Source organism: Lynx rufus, unplaced genomic scaffold, assembly GCF_022079265.1.
Source record: "Lynx rufus isolate CCGP_SWC_20201006 ecotype Redwood Valley unplaced genomic scaffold, mLynRuf1.p SCAF_3, whole genome shotgun sequence".
Classification (NCBI taxonomy): Eukaryota; Metazoa; Chordata; class Mammalia; order Carnivora; family Felidae; genus Lynx; species Lynx rufus.
This window is the reverse complement of record NW_025814845.1, coordinates 119,314,431-119,334,105: the sequence shown is the minus strand read 5'-3', so window position 1 is coordinate 119,334,105 and position 19,675 is coordinate 119,314,431. Positions and strand designations below refer to the sequence as shown.

At 32.7% G+C, this 19,675-nt stretch overlaps 1 protein-coding gene across 1 annotated transcript in view; it reads right to left on the bottom strand.

The window, feature by feature from the left end:
• Positions 1-314: 314 nt before the first annotated feature.
• The window catches only part of USP38 (ubiquitin specific peptidase 38), a 33,540-nt gene continuing 14,179 nt past the window's right edge, over positions 315-19,675 (bottom strand). Inside the window, exons 5-10 of the mRNA XM_047091267.1 lie at positions 17,982-18,140; positions 14,469-14,662; positions 11,783-11,876; positions 9,334-9,440; positions 6,855-8,208; positions 315-1,962 (exon numbers count right to left, since the gene is read on the bottom strand). Coding sequence (XP_046947223.1) covers positions 1,801-1,962; positions 6,855-8,208; positions 9,334-9,440; positions 11,783-11,876; positions 14,469-14,662; positions 17,982-18,140 — 2,070 coding nt within the window. The 3' untranslated portion in view covers positions 315-1,800. The remainder of the gene's footprint in view (positions 1,963-6,854; positions 8,209-9,333; positions 9,441-11,782; positions 11,877-14,468; positions 14,663-17,981; positions 18,141-19,675) is intronic.

The window sequence follows — 19,675 nt, the reverse complement described above, 5'->3', positions numbered from 1 at the left end:
TTACCTTGACACATAAAATCCTTGAATTGTTTGGTATTCATAAATAAAATCATGTGTAGGTCTGTCTTTAAGAAAGTTCCTAGAAGTAGCTGAGCCCAGTATTAATACAGCAAGTATTAAATGACCTCACCAATTTCAATAAATACTAACACTGATTAATCATTAATAAATCATTCATTAGCCAGTGGATAACTGAACACATAGGGTAGCTTAGGAATTCACTATTAAGATAAGAGGAAGCTCACAGGAAAGACAGTGTGATAAAAATTTGTCTGTTTCATTCATTTATAGAAAAGACAAATCTCAACAAATGCTGCAAAGAAGGTCCAATTTTAATCCAATCAGGTTTCCTAATTTTCCTGGTGACTGGAAACAAGTTAGAAGTGGGACATAGTGGAATGAAGATGAGGAGTTCTGCTTTTAACTACCCCATTAAAAGCTTGGGAAAAAGATAAACTCCAAATCACCAAAGAACAGTCTTTCCTTAAAATGTTTTCAAAATAAATGAGACCAATTTCAGAACAATGATTGTACAATCATGGATAAGTTAAAAACCTTTAGGAAAGGGGACAACTGGGATAACTCTTGAATATGTACAATCAAGACCCAGGAGAACTGACTTGTTTCCCATTCCCTGGTAAAAGAAAATGTGGGATAGTAGGGTCTGACATTTTACCGTTTTATCTGAAACTATGAGACAGAAACAACTGTGCAAAACACAAGATTCAAATGGAAAAAAAAAAAACCAAATGTACAACTCTAGAAATATGCAATTGATGTTTAATAATCTGAAGATTAACAAAATCAAAGATTTTTTACTTGACTAGGTTCATTTCCTCTGAATTCTTCTAAATTATTAAAAATAATCTATCACACTTATTGATTTAGAACCATCAGATTTTACTTCAGGAAAATCTAATACCTTTCAAAAAGTTATAATTTTAATGTTAACACAAAAAATTACTTCCTAACATTTCATTTTTAAAAAACTTTTCCGCAGCCAAAGATTCCTATTTTTGAATTACAGTACTGCAAGGCACATACAGAACTCACCTCCTTCAAAACACAGAGAAGATATACTCCCTGAAATAGAATTTTAAAATCCTTAAACAATTAGAAACACTACAAAGTTAGCAATTTTTAGGTAAAAATGTTGTTTCTACAGGATCATGCACCTTTCTTAAAATCAATTCAGCATATATGTATAAATAATCCTTTTTTAAAACATTTGTACTTGAAATGCAGATACAGTGATGCTGAGGACAGCACTAAAGAAAAACCTGAAAAGTACTATAGTTGATAAATTTTATGTTATTGCCTTCATTAGAGACTGTATTATCTTTAGCATTTTAAGAGATCTGAATTTAATAATGGGGTAATATACAGGAAACAAAATTTTTTCCATCATTTCTAGCATCAATTCTTTTATAAAAGAGGCTAAATGAGTTATACTTTTTGTTTAGTAAAACTGAGAATGAGATCATTTAAATGCCTCTACTAAATTTAATGCAGCTTAATTAGGGACCAGGTACATACTTTCCTCTGAAAATTTTTGGTCAAGCATGTCTAACCATAAAAGTAAATGGAATTTTAAGAGGTAGTTTTTTTTTTCCCATGATGCATCTGTTAATAAATGTATTGTCAAGAAAATAAAAACAAGCACTGAGTGTGTTTTCTTAAAGTAAAAGGGTCTAATGAAAAGAAAAATAAAAGATAGGTATGATATTTGTTACAATCTGACATTTTAACAGTCATAGTAATAGATGTTTTGTGACCAGTGCATTTTGGATTCTCTCAGGATTAAAATACGAGTCTGCCAACAGTATTAAATCCTCCTCCACCCCCTCCACCAGTTGGTCCACAGCTTCCTGGTGGGTCATTGTCATCAAATCCATTGGGCCGAAATGAACATGAGGCAGATGCAGCTTGTAGGGCCCGGGCACGAGCGTTCAACTCTTGTTCCTAAATTTAAAAAGAATTTTTATAAAATTAAAACCCTAAACACAGTGGATGAGTATATCATCTACATACATTTTAAAACTGACTTAATCCTTAATAAGCATCCCTTAAATTTCAGTATTTTAAAAAATATTGACTATATTAATCCCTGTCAAATCTTACTAAAGTACATAATCACAGATGGAACAAATAAGAATGCAAAATCCTGGGGTAACTCTACAGAATGACAGATCCTAAAGGCCATTCTGTTCAATACCTCAGTTTGCAGAAGAGAAAACTGAAGCCCCACATCCTAAAATTCCTCTTTGGAAATATTAGTGTTCTTGCAAATACTCATCAACACATATGGGAATAGATTTCCTTTCTAATATACTGAATGTAGAATTTAAAGGTTATGACGTTGGATTATCTACTCTTTATCAAGTGGGGCTATTTTGTAAGTGGGTGATAAAAGGTATAAATAATGAAAAATGGCTGAATGTTTCCTACCCTTAGAATACTTCTCAGTAAATAAAAGTAATATTTCAATAACATTCTTAAAGAAAATGGAGCCTATCTTCTTACAGTATTACTTAAAACTTTTCCCTACCAGTATCAGAACTTTTATCAGGAACCAGTCATACTCATTTATGTGCCAGACACATATTAGGTGCTCAGTAAATATTAATGATCATAGATTAGAACACTATTAGCTACTTAGCCTCAAAAGAAGCAAATGTAAATAAATAATGGCAAATTCATTTGGCAAGGTGTCAAACCACATTCTATAACTGGTATAAACTCCTTGGAAAAAAAACACAAAATATTCTGGCATATGCCCATTTTTCTGGGAAACGGTCTATAACTTTCAAATGAAGTCAATGTCAATAAGGTCTAGAAGACACTCTTAATGTGTTAGGCATAATCATCCTGAAGAACTTAAAAATACATTTAACAGTAATCATGAAAACTATACTATTTCCAATTTTCAAATAAGCCCAGTTACTTTGCTCCAACTGGCAAGGTAGTGTTATAGTTTTTAGCTACTTTTTTTAGTTAACTGTTCTCTCCTCTTCACAAGATGCCCAATTTTTTATTATGGAGTAAACCACCAGGCTTACTTGGACATCTATTTTTCACATTATGAACCCCTAATTTCTCAGTAGCATATAGCAACAGCTGTGTGATTCCCAATAGAAAAAATGATAAAGAATCACATACTTTTATAGCTGAATTTGACCTTACATAAAAAATCCTTGTAACAGAATGGTCTAATTAACCAGTCTCTGGCAGGGCTTAGACAGGCTTTTAAAACTTAATTTGTAAGATACTTCTCAAAAACCTTTTTTTTTTTTTCCTTTCCATTTACTGTGCTGGTTCCTCTGTATAATGTTTTTCAAGAGACAGTTTATTTTTTAATCTGTAAAAATAAAATAAGAATTTTAAATAGAATAAAATTTTTAGTTTTACAGATAGAAAAAAGCTATGGATATGTAAGAAATAGATACAAAATAAGAAACAAAATCCTCATTGCTCTAGCTCTATAACCTACTGAAGTATCCAAACAAGCAATGAAAATCTGACTCTGTGTCTAAGATCTGGTTTCAGATATAGATCATGTTCCCTAATGAAATAAATAAAACTGAATATGCAAGGTAGAGTTCAAGAAGTTCTGCTCCCAAAAGATAAGGCAAATTTCATTAAAAAGTAATCCCACCCCCCCAGAAGTAGTGTTAAAGGACATACATAATACAAAATTAACTTCATTGCTTCTGAGACACATGAAAACTCTATTATATTTCAAGACAGAGATTCCCAAGGAAGGGATATTCCTTTTTTGCTTTCTTATCTACTTATATAAATACATAGCTGACAGACAAAAATGTAGGATATTCTGTTTTCAGAAAATAAGCTTAATGGATAGAAGAAGGGAAAACTGCCTTTCATTTTCTTTTAATATAGATGTGAGCATTGTGTGACATTGTGACATTGTATGTAAAAAAAATATGATTCTCATAGCATCTAGAATTTATATTCCAATTTTACATCAGGTATTAAAATCAGTTATTTCAGTAGTGGACTATCGGCTTGGAGTTAGTTACTGTTGCTTTGGGACAAATAACGTTCAGAATATTTAGATCTCTCACTCAAGTAACTATGTTAACATTACAATAATCCATCTTTTATCTTTCTTTAAACTACACATATATATTACATATACTCTTCTGTATGTACAATAAAGAAAAATACTAAGACATTAAGCTACCATGTCCTCTAAAGAAACAGGAAAGAAACCAAACAGGAAAGGACAGAAGCTCTGTCTGTAGTTGATGCGGGACATGTGGGGATAGCTGGTGATCTTCACAGTGCCGTGCTGGTGCTACTTTCACAATCTTTGTCTCACTGGATCCTAAACAAAAGCATAATTTTTATAGTCCAGACACTAAAATAATAGAGATACTCCTTATGGAAGTTGGACTGAAGGGAAAGAAAGAAAGAAAGAAAAAAGCCCTTCCCCAAATTTACTTCGAGATCCACAATCTGTACTGCTATCCTATGTGTACACACAGGCTATGACACACACAGAAAATGGTTTGGTCATACAGGATTTTTTGCCCAGGCTTTTCAAAACTACTCATCTCACCAAGTTTCTTTCTAACACATGTCAATCTAGATGTGATTTTAGTAAAATTTAAAAATGGAATCCCAAAAAGAGCTTGTTAAAATGATACAAGATGAATTTCTAATGTAATGTGAAAAACTAGAAAAGTAGCTACCCTGATATGTACTAAATTGGTGAATTCATTTGCAGTACTACTTAGTAGCAAAGGAACTCAAAATGTCCACTCCACATCCTTACTTTACTTAGACTGGATTAAATTTTTATAATTGTTTTACAAATAGGTATAAAGCTGTATCTTAAAACTAACATATTCTTGACACAGCAATCTATTTTAAAGCATTATTACTATGAAATGAGAACAGACTTTGAACTATATCTCAAAAATGTAAAAAAAAAAAAATAAGAACAAAACCATATATATACACGTTCCACGTGTTCAAAACAACATAGTCTCTTAACACAAACTTAAAATACTAGGATGGTTCAGTTAAATAGTATGAGTAGTGAGAACCATCACAATTCAAATCAGCACAAATCAATTACATGATTGTACTTAAAAGCAAATAAGACAAATATAAATGTTTAAGTTTCTAAATAAGAGTTGAGTATTTATAATTTGCTTTAAAAAGGTACTTTGGTAATAAGCTTTGACTTAATAGCCTGTCTTAATACTGGAACATAAAAATCTTAATGTAAGATTTGGCAGTAACATTTTTACATTAAACAACTTGCCAATTTGAGACTTACGATGGAATTTAGAACAATTGCAAACACTGAAAAACTGAATTAACAAAGTACATAATAGTTTCCTTTATACTGACATAAAGGCCTTAAAACAATAATGAAAAGAATGGCTCCTCACACTCAGATATTGTAAATATTGTAATGGGGTAAATAGTAAGAATAAAAAAATCATTTAGAGGTAGGCTGTAATGAAGTAGTTGTTATGGTTATAAGAGTTTTTGGCAATCCAATCACAGAAACAGAGCAGTTCCTCATCTTTTTAAAACCCATGTCCCCCCTTTGATAAATATGCTATTTTACTCAATCATTGATAAATAATCTGCATATTGCTATAAATCAAGATTGCACTGAGTCTTATTTTCTACATTTTAAATTACAGAAAATTCCTATTCCAACCTAACCCTCTTGCCCTTACTTCTATTCTCTAATCTTCAAGAATCATGACTATTAATATCTAGTGCTTATTTGAAATCTAGCAAGAAGGATAGGGTTGAATACATTCTATTACCTTGATCATAAGCCTTCTGACTGGATGTAATAATCTTTGGTGGTAAATCAGGCTTAATAAATATTCTGAGTTTCTAATTTTTTTCTGTGAAATGTATTATTTTTGTGTTACTCTAGAACATTGCCATACTCATTTAACAATGTATCATGTATCATTATTTGAATATTTTATAATGCAGTCAATCTGAAGACCTTTGAGAAAACTTTCCTCTCAAAATAAATACTATAGTGACCCAATTCTTCTCTTACTCCATCTGTATTTTTCAGCTTTCTGAGTTTCAAACACAAGATTTTTAGAGCTTACTTATGTAAACTCATAAAATCACTTGGACTACCCAATGAATATACCTACAATTTCACTGATAATTTAGTTTTGGTCCTTATGCTGGTAACAAGTTGGCAGGTTTCAAAGAAAAACACTTGCAGCAAGGTCTTTATTAACTTTTAAGTAGTAAAATCACTAACTTCCTGCAAAAAGTATATTTGTAAGTAAGTTCAGCTCACATGAAACGTTTGTTCCATGGCTTTTATACACTAATTATTCTATTATCTTCTTGGTTTTATGGCTTAAGTCTTTAAAGAATACAAATACCTTTTTTTACATATTCTACCTTGCAGTGTCTTTTATCTTACTCACCCGAATGTTAATAATTACCCTTAAAATATTTATACAATAGCCTAGAAGGAGTAAATACCAAACAGTAGTTGTTTCCCCCTGGTAGGTAGGATTGAAGGGAAGAGGGAACTTCCTATATTTCAGTATGGAATGATTTTACAATGATCACATCTTTTGTAAATTAAAGACAAGTGAGGTCCTTCACACTGCATCTAATTGCAACTATTCATAATTAATTCATAACATTAGAAAGCAAGATAATTTATATAGGCTGGACCCATTTCACATAAACCCAGACTCAAACTTCAGAATTACTACTCTGTAAATTCCTTGAAAATGTCTAAGTTGGGTTTTAAAATTAGGGCACTCATTTCACCACTGTCAATTGCTTCACCACAAATGATAAAGCGTATGTTTCCAACTTACCTGTAAATATAGTTTATTGTCTTTTGTTATAGCATCCATAAGTTCTTTCTGTAGAGGTGGGTCGCCATTTACCCAGAGTCCACTGGTTGAATTGTTACCACTTAAACTATTAGTGCTACTCTGTTTTTTATACAAAAGCACATAAGCTGTGTCCTTTGGAAACCTACTCGTAATTTTCTGCACTGACTGAAATGAAGTAAATGTCACTCTGCTGTCATTAAATAAAAACCATTCTTTTGACATTTCCTTATTTTCTAAATCTTGTTCAATAACTGCACTGGGACTATTTCTCCCGAGTAAATGACTCTGGGAGGACGCTAATGCCAGAGTTTCAGACTGGTGGCACATCTGGTATGAGGACTCTGTACCCGTGATGTTTCTGGCATAAGAATAGTAATGCCCACTTTCAGAGGAGATACCAGAGTGAACGACAACAGAACTTAACAGATACGGCACCAATCTGGAGCAGCAAGCTTCTTCAGTTCCAGAAGACTTTAATTTTTTAGCTAGGTTCTCACTAATATCAGTGAAGTCAACATCTATCGACCAACTTTCTGACAATGAAGAGAAAGTAGTTCTTTTAACTGGCAACTCCAAAACCAGTGGCAGGGACACGTTGTCTAAGATTTTTCTTCTCACATGATACTTCTGATCATATGAAAATCTCAGGAGAGTTAGAATAAGGTATTCAGGCTCCTCTGTGATTTGCATAGTTTTCTCGGCATTCTGCAGAGAGGCACAGTTTTCACAATAATACTGGTTGTCGCCAGTAAGAATCTCTGGAGCCAAAAAATAATTTAGTAAGTCGGTGACTGAAGGTGTGCTTCCACCTCCCGGTCTCTGAGGTACATCTTTATTAACAAGAATCTTGCTAGATTCATGAGGGACAGAAGTGTTATCAGTACAGCAAAACTCATCAGGAGGACAGCGTGACATTCTTTCATTCACAGCTGAATCACAAACAAAGGCAGCTGTTGCTGGACTATAAACTCCTGGTTCTTCTGAAGGTATACTGGCTTGCATTAGATCGCCATCTTGTGTATTGGGTGATGATGCTGCATCTTGAAAAGATAAATTTTCGATAGAAGAGGAAGGACAAAAGGCCAGTGAAAGATCAGTAAAGGCTTCCACTTTTTGTGAGGTACTCCTGCAGTTCAAACAACATATGTGAGTTCGTAGTTTTCCTCCAAACATTTTTTCTATTAAAGTCTTCTCACCCTCACTTGTGCAAGGGCTCTCTGTTAGTACAGCTGCCTTGCTCGCCACTTCCTGGAAAGAAGTTTCATTGCACCCCAGACTTGAAGGAGGCTTGTGTGAGGACTGAACTTGCAAGATCTTTTCTTCTTCATGTAGCCTGTAGGAGAGTATATCATTATATAGCTACTTCACTTAAGTTTAAATGTCACTTATTTAAAAATATTGGGGCCTTATATAAACAGCCAAATTATTTTCATCAAATGTAATGCTGAATGTAAAAAATCAAGTTTCTCCTCTTTCAATCAATAGGACCACTGAATAGTTTGAGAATGTAGATTACAAGTTAGGGGTTATCACTACCTTATATTCTCATACTTTCTTTAGTAAATTATATATGCCTATTATTTATCTTCTGTATCTTTGTCTGCCTGACATCTCATAGAAAGCCTGGAATAAAGAAACCACTCAACATGTCCTTACCTGAATCAACAGAAGATTGCATATGTTGAGTTCAACTAACTTTACTAGTCATTTATGTAACAGAAGGAAGGCAATCACAAAGAGAAGGAAAAAGATATAGGTTTTATTAACTAAGTGGTAAGGAGACCATTAAATATACCAAACCCATCTAAATATGAACTGGTCTGAAGGAGCAAATATTAAATTTTTTGGTCTCAGGACCCCTTTATACTCCTAAAAGTAATTGAGGAACCCAAGAGCTTTCATTCGTGTGGTTATATCCACCAGTATTTACTGTATTCAAAAGCTGAGAATAAAAGTAATATTTAAAAACAATAATAAAGCCATTACATGTTAATAATATTATGAAAAAGTTATATTTTCTAAAACCAAAAAATTTAGTGAGAAGAATGGCATTGTTTTATATTTTGCAAATATTTCAAGTATCTGGCTTAATAGAAGGCAGCTGGATCCTTGTATCATTCAATCTATTGTGATATGTTGTTCTGGATGAAGCATATGAAGAAAATCTGGCCTCAATTACAGATCTACAGATACAGAGTTAGAAGGGAAGACCCTTGAAAATGTTTGATGAACCCACAGGAGGTCTTTGTACTACACTATGAGAACAGCTGTTCCAAAGTAAGAAAATCAACAAAAGAAACCAAATTAAAAACAAAAGAACACTTAAATACATACAATGAATGCAAGGTATTTTAAAGATTAACACTTGAAATATATTTTTAAAGGCAAAACCAATATGCTATAGAAATAATCTGTTATGAAAGAAAATTTAAATCATAACTTTAAAAATGCTTTTTACCTGTCTAGCAGAAACCTGAGGTATTCAGAACAGTCTTGCTGTGATCTGGGGGTAAACCATGGAGGTCTGGAAGCCTCAAAGAACACCCGAGGTGCATATGCTTCTCTCTTTTGATATCAGTAGAGAAAATACAAGGAAGTGATTCTCACACCATGAATCAAATAACTGAAATCTTAATATAGGTTTAATAAAATTACACTGTGCTTAACCTTACTACTAAGTGCTACAACTAAATTTAGGTAATCTTCAGCCACAACTTCTCATTCTGCAGGTAAGAATTATCATCTAAAGAAACATGTGACTTGCCCAAGGTCATACAGCTAAATTAGTGCCAGAGGGAGCCAATTAGAACCCAGATCTCTCGAACACTTAATATAATGTTACTGGCATTATCCCTCCTATGACAGTCATGTGCTTGAGTTCATAATTTTTTGAAAAACCAAATTTGAAAAAGACATGTTAATATCTATATATAATTATATATCTATATATAAATATATCCAATATATATTTTGGATAAAGTAATAAGGTGAAAACTCTACAGGGCCATGCATATCTACTTTGGGTGAAAATTTCTTTGACCAGGTACACATTTCATAAATGTACAGAATGTAAGCACTATGTTTAGGGTCCTTGTTGATTTTATTTTTTTAGCATGGAGTTTAGTGAAATGGTTGCTCATGGACTTTGTAGCAATCTTGGTTCAAATCCTAGATTCTGTGACAACAAAAAGGAATTAAAAGGGCATCTGAAAAGATGTGATTATAACTTGAAACTTTAGAATTCTGACATTTTGAATGTATGTGGTATATAGCAGAGTCCTCAGTTAAGAAAAAACTTATCAAAGTATGCGTATTGATAGTATTTTGAAGGAACGAACTTTAGCATACTGACTGAACATGAGTTCTAGAGTCATTTAGTTCACATCCCCACTTGTCACTTGTTAGCATGACCTTGAAAAGCATGTGACATAAACTCACTTCCTTCATCTATAAAACAAGGATACTATCTATCTTATTACCTCATAGATGGTTTTTGAGGATTAAGAGATAACACATGTAAACTACTTTGCACAGAAGCTAGGCAAATTTAAATGCTCATTATATGTTAGCTTTATCAACTAAAAAAAAAAAAAGCCTTTTCAATTATATAGGGCAATCTACCTACCTAAAATAATCCTTGTTGGCTTGCTATCAGACAGGGTCTCAACTGTGACAGAACTTTAATTAGGTTCTCTTGTGTGTTCTTTCTTCTTTTCTAGGGAACATGGAACCCTCCTATGGTGTTTTCTAACAACTCTGGTTTAATAATGTAATACAGTACACAAAATAGTATATGTAATGTATTTACATCTACATATACACAGATATATGTCATATACGATATGCAGTAAATGTAGACTAGTGATAAAGCAAATATATGTCAATTTACTTGGAAAAATACTATTTGCCAGTTGGAGGGTAGAGATTTCATCTCCCTTGGTCCTGAGATGTTAAATTTAATTTGTGAACATACTTCCCTCAGAAAGTGAATAAAATTATTTCCGAGTATATTGCTACTTATAGGCCATCGCTCATATGTTAATTTTTTTCCATTTAAAAAGTTATACTTGAGCTATTCCATAGCTTGTAGATAGGAAACAAGGCATTCTTATCAACTCGTCCCACCAATCTTGAAGCTATCTTTCTGCCTCTACCTACCTACTCCTTTAGACCTCTGTGAAACTAACATAATCAGAGCAACACCAGGAAATAATATACATCATTTATAAATGATATATATGTATCATTCATATGTATTGCTCAAAACTTAAAGTTCCTTGAGCATAAGGATTCCTCTTTGAATACTTATCAGACTCCATATTGTGTCTCTCAAAAATGTCTATTGAATGAATGTTTACTATATGTGACTTTCTTGCCAGTAGCATAAATTCACTTCCTTGGATTAATGTGTGGATATAAAAGATCATCTTAAAATTTTAGGCCCTAGAACATAACAGATGAAGTTGTTTATCCATTAAATTCTAGAGCTTAACATTTTGGACATAGTGAGAAGGTACATATTATTAGAAACAGGAGAAAATGAAGCCAATGTACCATAAAATTATTTTAATTGTTCATTATTATGAAAAATATATCCATTTAGTATCTATAACCTATTAAATATGCATTTAAAAAGACTTATGTAGAAGCTTATTTATTGGATAGAAAATCAGATTTTATCTATAATAATTAGAACAAAGGGTCAGTATAATATTCATCTACAAGAATGGAAAACAGGAGGAAGAAATAAAAACTTCGATCATATCGTGATTTTAGGCAGGATCTCTTTAGTATATCTAAGTGGATTTAATATATGTTAAATGGTCACATATGTATTAAAAAGATTCACCAAGTTTGGAACAATGTGCAAGGAAGTTAACATATATATAACTACACACACAACTCACCTGTGTATGGGCCAAAAAGGCAAAAAGATGCTGTAATTTTTTCATTAATGAATTGCACCCATTTAGATTTAAAGATAATACTTGCCTCCTGAAACTGAAAGAAAATAAAACATAGTGATTTTTGTACACATATGTACACACACACGCATTTATTAAAAGCTAAAAGGAAGTTAGTTCAAGAACTTATCCTCAAAGTAAAATTTGATTCATTTGATGGCCCTTCACTTAGCAAAGTTACTTCTTACAATGAAGTGAAGAAGGAAGGGAAGAATGACAATAAATTAACAGTTACTATGGGACTGGGCAATGGCCCATGTACTGTTGTAAATTATTCCTATTTTCTGGATTAGCAAATAGAAATGAATTACGGTATCAGTTAATAACTTAAATTCTTTCATACCAGCATGAAATAAAAAAAATGTGTTGTCAACAAAACATACTGTAAAGTTAGAGTTATTTAATGGGTGTGGTACAAGTACAGGGTGGGAAAAGGAGAAATTATTCAAAAAAGGTAACAGAAACAACTGGGTATCCATTTTGAAAAAAGTGGAATTAGATAAAATTTTACATTATTACAAATGCCACAGAGGAATAATGAGCTAAATGTGAAATACAAAACTACGGAAGTACTTAAAAGGAAAAAAAAGGGGGGGGGAATGGAGAAGGGGAAGACTTCTTATAATTCAGACCCCACAAATGAGAAATAACTGATCTCGCTGTATAAAACAAAAACTATAAATGAAACACTCTACAAATTTGAATCACACTGATACGAAGAGAGAATGTGATGAAAGACTATCATCCAGAGTACATATAAATCAATATGAAAAAGAAAAAGACCCAAAAGAAACGTGCACAAAATTAAAGAATAGGTTATTCAGAAAACAAACACAAATGAACAAAGAAAAATAGGGAGGGAAAACTCTGTAATGGTCAGCGATGTGGCAAATGAAAGCAAAAAGACATTTTTCCCCCAATTAGAAAATATTTCAAAGACTAATTATATCAAGTACTGCTAAAGGTATGGGGTCACAGGTACAATTATATATTAGTATGCAAGTTCAAATGCCATAGTCTTTCTGGAGAGCAATTTGGCAAACCCTATTCAAAGCAAATCCTATACATCTGCACAAGAGCAGAGAGATGTTAATTATGAGTAAAATAACTTAATATTCACCAATAGGAGTATGGTCAAATAAAATATACAGTACATCTATTTATTCAGAATGACAGTTCTGTCACTACCCTATCACGGGAATACTTCCAACCGGAATCATTAAAAGATAAAAGCAAGTGCTGGGAAAAAGCATATAAATAGGATTATGAATATTTTTTAAAAAACATTTTAAAAATAAGATTATAAGTATTTAAAAAAACTTTTTTTAAATAGCATTTGTTCTTCTTCCAGATAAAATCTTATAACTGTAAAAAAATGGTCTGAAATGATGCACACAAAACTGCTAACAAATGACCTTTGGGGATGGGAATTTTTTTTCATGTCTAATTTTTATTTTATACACTTCCAAATTTAATTTTTTAAACCACAAAGAATTTACATTATTACCAAAGGAATAAAATATACTATCTGCCTTTTCTTAGACAGTATCATAGTATCATACAAAAAGATGATACTCTTTGAAGCTCTTTGAATTGCTGTTCCTGGTTATAATTGCTTTGGGTCTCTCCTTTCACTATCCTCTGTAAAATGAGACAGCAGGCCTAGATGACCTCTGGTGGTGAGATACAGATTTGAATTTAGTTTCATGCATAGTATTACTTGTGAGGAAGAGTACACATTTTTTTTTAATTAAAAATTTCAAATACAAACAAATTAAAAAAATAAAAGAAAACACTAAGCCAAACAAAAAAACACCTTAGTGTTGGTAGTAGATTCTGGGGCCAGAAAATAAACCTAACTCTTCATCTTTTAGTTTGTGATTCCTCTAGGTAGGCATAAAAACTTACAAAGGCTTGGAACTCAATTGGTAAAGATCTGTGGTCAAGTTCCATAAATACTCTATTGGTACTGAAGAGAAAAATTTAACCAAGTTTTTGCCTTTTGGGAAATTTTATCATTATTTTGTACCTTTACAGATAGCACTCACATAGCTAACAACCTCTGATTTCCTATTTGCTTGGCTGCAAAAGAAAGTGAATTTGAAAGTAAATCTGTACGAGGACAAAGATATACATTTATACATTTGTTTATTATTTATCAACTTGAGGTGGGAAATAGAGCTTAAACTTCTGTAGCAGCAATGAAGAAGTTATTAATCTGATAAACAGCAAAATACCTACAAGCAGGAAAAACTAAACATAACTCCCTTAAAAGACATATAGGTTAAAAATACACTGTCTTACAGGATAATAATAAATTAGTACTTGAGGACACTTAAACTCTTTGGAATATGCTCACTTAATCCCTGTTATACTAAAAAATATCATCATTCAGAATATTCTAAATGCAATACATAATATAAATGTAAAGTAGAATTTATATAAGTTAACATTTAATAGTTCCTGAGCACTAAGAGCAATTTAATTTCTGAGTAAGGCAATTATATAAAAATATTAAAATTTCTGCCATTTATAAGAAATAATGTGAAGACAAACCCATTATCTTACATTTCATCACTATGTATCAATTTCTAGAGTTAAAAAACAAAATGTTCAAATTTAAACTTACTCTGTGGCCATAAACAATGCTTGTATAACACTGTTCATATAACATGTATTTCCTAGATTAATGAGGCCAGTTTTCCCAGTTTCAGATTTTCCAGAAAGTCTAGACAAGCAAGATGCCAAAGAACTGGATTGAGAAGTCCAGGCACTTTGATTGAGAATTAATTTAATCTTCTCTTCACTGGGCTTAGGAAAATCCTGTAGATCATAAAGAGGAGAAATAGTTTAAAAATATAAACCATTTTTGTTAACACCATAAAGAAGTTCTTCTGCTGACATTTAACCTTTCTTTCCTTCCACTTATTTTTTTTTTAATTTTACTTTTTAAAATTTACATCCAAATTAGTTAGCATATAGTGAAACAATGATTTCAGGAGTAGATCCTTTAATGCCCCTTACCTATTTAGCCCATCCCCCCTTCCACAACCCCTCCAGTAACCCTCAGTTTTTTCTCCATGTTTATGAGTCTCGTCTGTTTTGTCCCCTCTCCCTGTTTTTATATTTTTGTTTCCCTTCCCTTATGTTCATCTGTTATGTCTCTTAAAGTCCTCATATGAGTGAAGTCATATGATTTTTGTCTTTCTCTAATTTCACTTAGCATAATACCCTCCAGTTCCATCCACGTAGTTGCAAATGGCAAGATTTCATTCTTTTTGATTGCCAAGTAATGCTCCATTGTATAGGTATACCACCTCTTCTTTATCCATTCATCCACTGATGGACATCTGGGCTCTCTCCAATAGTTTGGCTATTGTTGATAGTGCTGCTATAAACATGGGGGTGCATGTGTCCCTTCGAAACAGCACACCTGTATCCCGTGGATAAATGCCTAGTAGTGCAATTGCTGGGTCGTAGGGTAGTTCTATTTTTAGTTTTTTGAGGAAGCTCCATACTGTTTTCCAGAGTGGCTGCACCAGCTTGCATTCCCACCAACAATACAAAAGAGATCCTCTTTCTCTGCATCCTCGCCAACATCTGTTGTTGCCTGAGTTGTTAATGTTAGCCATTCTGACAGGTGTAAGGTGGTATCTCATTGTGGTTTTGATTTGTATTTCCCGGATGATGAGTGATGTTGAGCACTTTTTCATGTGTTGGTTGGCCATCTGGATGTCTTCCTTGGAGACGTGTCTATTCATGTCTTTTACCCATTTCTTCACTGGATTATTTGTTTTTTGGCAGAAGCTTTTTATTTTGAATTTTTTTAAATTTTATTTTATTTTTGAGAGACAGAGACAGAGTGTGAGCAGGGGAGGGGCAGAGAGAGACAGAGACAGAGACACACACAGAATCTGAGGCAGGCTCCAGGCTCTGAGCTGTTAGCACAGAGCCCGACACGGGGCTTGAACCCACAAACTGCGAGATCATGACCTGAGCCGAAGTTGGATGCTTAACTGACTGAGCCACCCAGGCGCCCCATCTTTCACTTACTTACTTTTGAAATCACCTATAGAACTTGACCAGTCATCAAAAAATTACATTATTTTACATGGAAAAAATAACTGTGTCCTAAAATAAACATATACATCCTGAGGGTAGAATTTATTAAGTTGAGGAATATTCAAGAACAAGGAATTCAAATCACATTTGAACTATTTGTGTTTCCAATTTGTCAGAAGAATGTTTCAAAATAAAACTTTGAGATCAAGGTATACTGTAGTGCTATTCAAAGGCAACAGAACACGGACTTAACACATGATTGAATAAATAATTTGCTTTCAAATTTTCTAGTAAAAATAAAAAATATCTCTTTTTCATTCACTAGTATTTATTCAATATTAACCCTTAGAAATAAAAGCTCAAAGTAATCTGCGCATGAAAAATGAAAATCATCTAAGCACAATGACCGCTGACTTTGAAAAATAAAACTCAATGTCGTGTTTAACAATATAGAAAATTATTACAAGATACAGATTCTTTTATGTGCTCTGTGACATATGAGATACAATTTTAAATCAAAGTGAATTCAAGCACGAATAGAACAATGGAGAATAATGAAAGTTGGTAACATCATTCAACCTTTTTTAAGGACTGCTATTACCATCTGGTACTTAGACCTTAGCAAACAAACATTTTCTGAAAGAATTTTAATCTCTTGATTTTCTTGCTATTGTTGCCAGCTAATAGAAAAGTGCTTCCCTTGGGTTTAGAGTGAGAACCTTGCTTCTTCTGAGCCTAGTTCAGTTATCAGAATTCTCAATATGTAAACCACTGAAAAATAACAAACAGCAAGAGGTTTCATCTATGGACACAGAAAGACATCGTAGAAAGACATTAACATTACTATTGAATCTATGATAAAAAGCTCCTTTACACAAAGACATATATAAATATCAAAGTGCCATACCAGCGGTATACATTAATTGTGCAAGTATCTTGTGTTCTGGGTTCAACCAAAATCAATTTGACTTCACCCATATAGTAAAAAGAATAAGCTTTGCATTCATTTCAGATACAGAAGAAGTAATAAAGATAATGAGATTTATCTTGTATTTAAGATCTCAAAATTTAACATTTCAAAAAAAACGTTACTAACACAACTGATTTCTAATAACTTCTGATTAATTCTGGCTGAGGCAAGTTCTCCAATTCTTTTGCTATACCCTGATCATGCAGTAAGGTTACTGAGTAAAGTGTACACATTGTGACCCATTCTTTAAGACAAACAGAATCAGTGCTTTTTAGGTCTAATAACTATACAAAGTTAAAAAAGGAGGGTAAGTTCACTAATAACTCAAGTAAAGATTCTATAAAATATGGATATTCGTGAATAGTCCACAGCAAAAATGGAATAAAAACAGGTAAGGAAACAAAGTCAAATATTTTATTAAACTGCCTTTCTGGATTCTAAGATATTCTTAATGTATTTTAAGATGTATTAAATGTATTAATGTATTCTGGTATTGGAATACAATGGTGATGTATGTATTTACATAATGTAGCATTTCTTTTTACACTTGATCTTTGCCAAAAGTCTGAGAAGCGATCGTGTGCCATTTCTTTTTAAACAAATTTCCCCAAGAGTTGTTATAAAATTTTTTTACGTTTATTTATTTATTTTGAGGAGACACAGAGAGAGAGAGAATGAGAGAGATGGGAGTAGAAAGAGAGGGAGAGAGAATCCCAAGCAGGCTCTGCAGTGTTAGCACAGAGCCCAATGCAGGACTTGACCTCACGAACCCGTGAGATCATGCATGACCTGAGCCAAAATCAAGAGTTGGACGCTTAACTGACTGAGCCACTTAGGTGCCCCACAGGCTGTTACAAATTTAAAGATATGCCTCATAATTGATGGCATTGTAGAGCTAAAGAAACATGGTTATTAACTCAGATTAGTTACAGCAAGTAAGAGATTACTTCCTAAATATTAATGAATCCTGATTCCAATTACATTTTTCAAACAAAATGCATATTATATAGAATAGTAAATTGAATAGCTGGTTATAGAAATCTTTCACTACATTCATCTATCACATCATGGTCTGCAGCTGTATAAATACTGGTGCAACTACCATCATACCTTTATTGCTTCCAGAATAGGTTCGTAGAGATCTGGAAATCCAGAATAATGATACATCATACACTGTATCAATTCTGTTAACTGCACTAAGAAGGCTGTACTGGAAGGCAGACCATCGCTTTTGAAGGAGTGAACCAAATTAACTACATGAGGAACAATCTGAAGAGAAAAAAGACAAACATTCTTCAATTTATACAAATTGGCAACAAATTCTCTAGCCTACAAATGGAATGCAAATGTTACATGATCAGCAAATACTTTTCTGTATGTTCAGTCACAGCCTTTTTCTAAAAAAGCCAAGAAGTTAAAAATTTCGAGTATCAAGGTAAATCTAGTTTCAAAGTCACATAATTTTAATTCCACGAGACCCCTCTCCTCATCCTTATGCTCCATCTAAAACAAACTAAGGTACAAAATAGAAGGCTTAGTCACTCCTGCCATTCTGAAAAATGCCTTAAGTTGAAAAATGTTAGCATTATTATATTTACCAGATTGTTTACAATAGAAACAAATTTTTAAAAGATAAACTGAGAATTAGCTTAAGGGCTCCATCTAGTGTGAATTTTAGATTTTTCACTTGAAAGAATTAAATGCTGTATATACTTTGCACATTAAAGTCTACTTCAAGAAAGTAAAGTAACTAAAATTACAGCTCAGGCTATAGGATTACCTTTCTTTTAGATAAGCAAATAAATGATGTCTTATGTTAGCATGGTTATCCTTATTAACAACTGCCATTCTCCACCTCCAAAAATAGGAGATGGTTCTAAAAGGGAATCAGAAATTTCTAAGAAACTGGGGTTAAAAATAAAAGGGAAATCTAGAATGCTCATTGCTCAAAAACACACAGAAAACAGCATTGATAATAAGCACAAGAGTGTCCATTCATTATAAAATTAGGCTAAAGTCAATACACTGCCATTACGTATTCAAGATGATATTAACAAATAAACCCTGTTTTGCTTAAATGGTTCATTCCATTAGTACAGTGGTATCCTTGTTCCAACTAATTATTAATTATAATCTATTACTATACATTTATACTTCATATGTAAAAGGTATCTAAGAATATTATGTTCTATTTCTAAAACAATTTTTTGGTTGCCTAGTTGTAATAAAAGTGAAGTTAAAGTTTTATGGTCTCCAAATGGCAAATTATAGCAGTATCACAATCAACTTTCTTTCCTTCCTCCTAAAAAGAACAATCATATTCTTAAATTAACGCTGCTATTCTCTTTTTGCTCTGATTCTATGCTGGAGATCTTAAAATTACATTTTAGCTTTTGCACTACCTTCTTTAATCTTACCTCCATCAAAGGTATTAATTTGACCACGAAACCATCAGTTACTAATGAGTTCACTCTGCTGCTATTATCTCTACATTTCTACACAAAGCTGAGTTATAATTTTGCTCCATAAGGCCATTTCTATCAGATACTCTCTTGCTAAAATAGTCAGAAATCCAAAATTATTTTGTTTCCTCACAGGTGAAAAGAAAGAGAGAGAGAGAAGTGGAAGAGAAGAAGAGAAAATAACTAAAAAAATGATTATTTATTTCCAAATCTTCCAAAAGCCTTCCTAGTGTAGATCTGGTCTTCGCAATCAGGTAATACAGTTGTCTGCTATACATCCTATATGGTTAAAATTATCACTGACATAGAAATGAGACTAAGTTTTTCATAGGCATAGATATA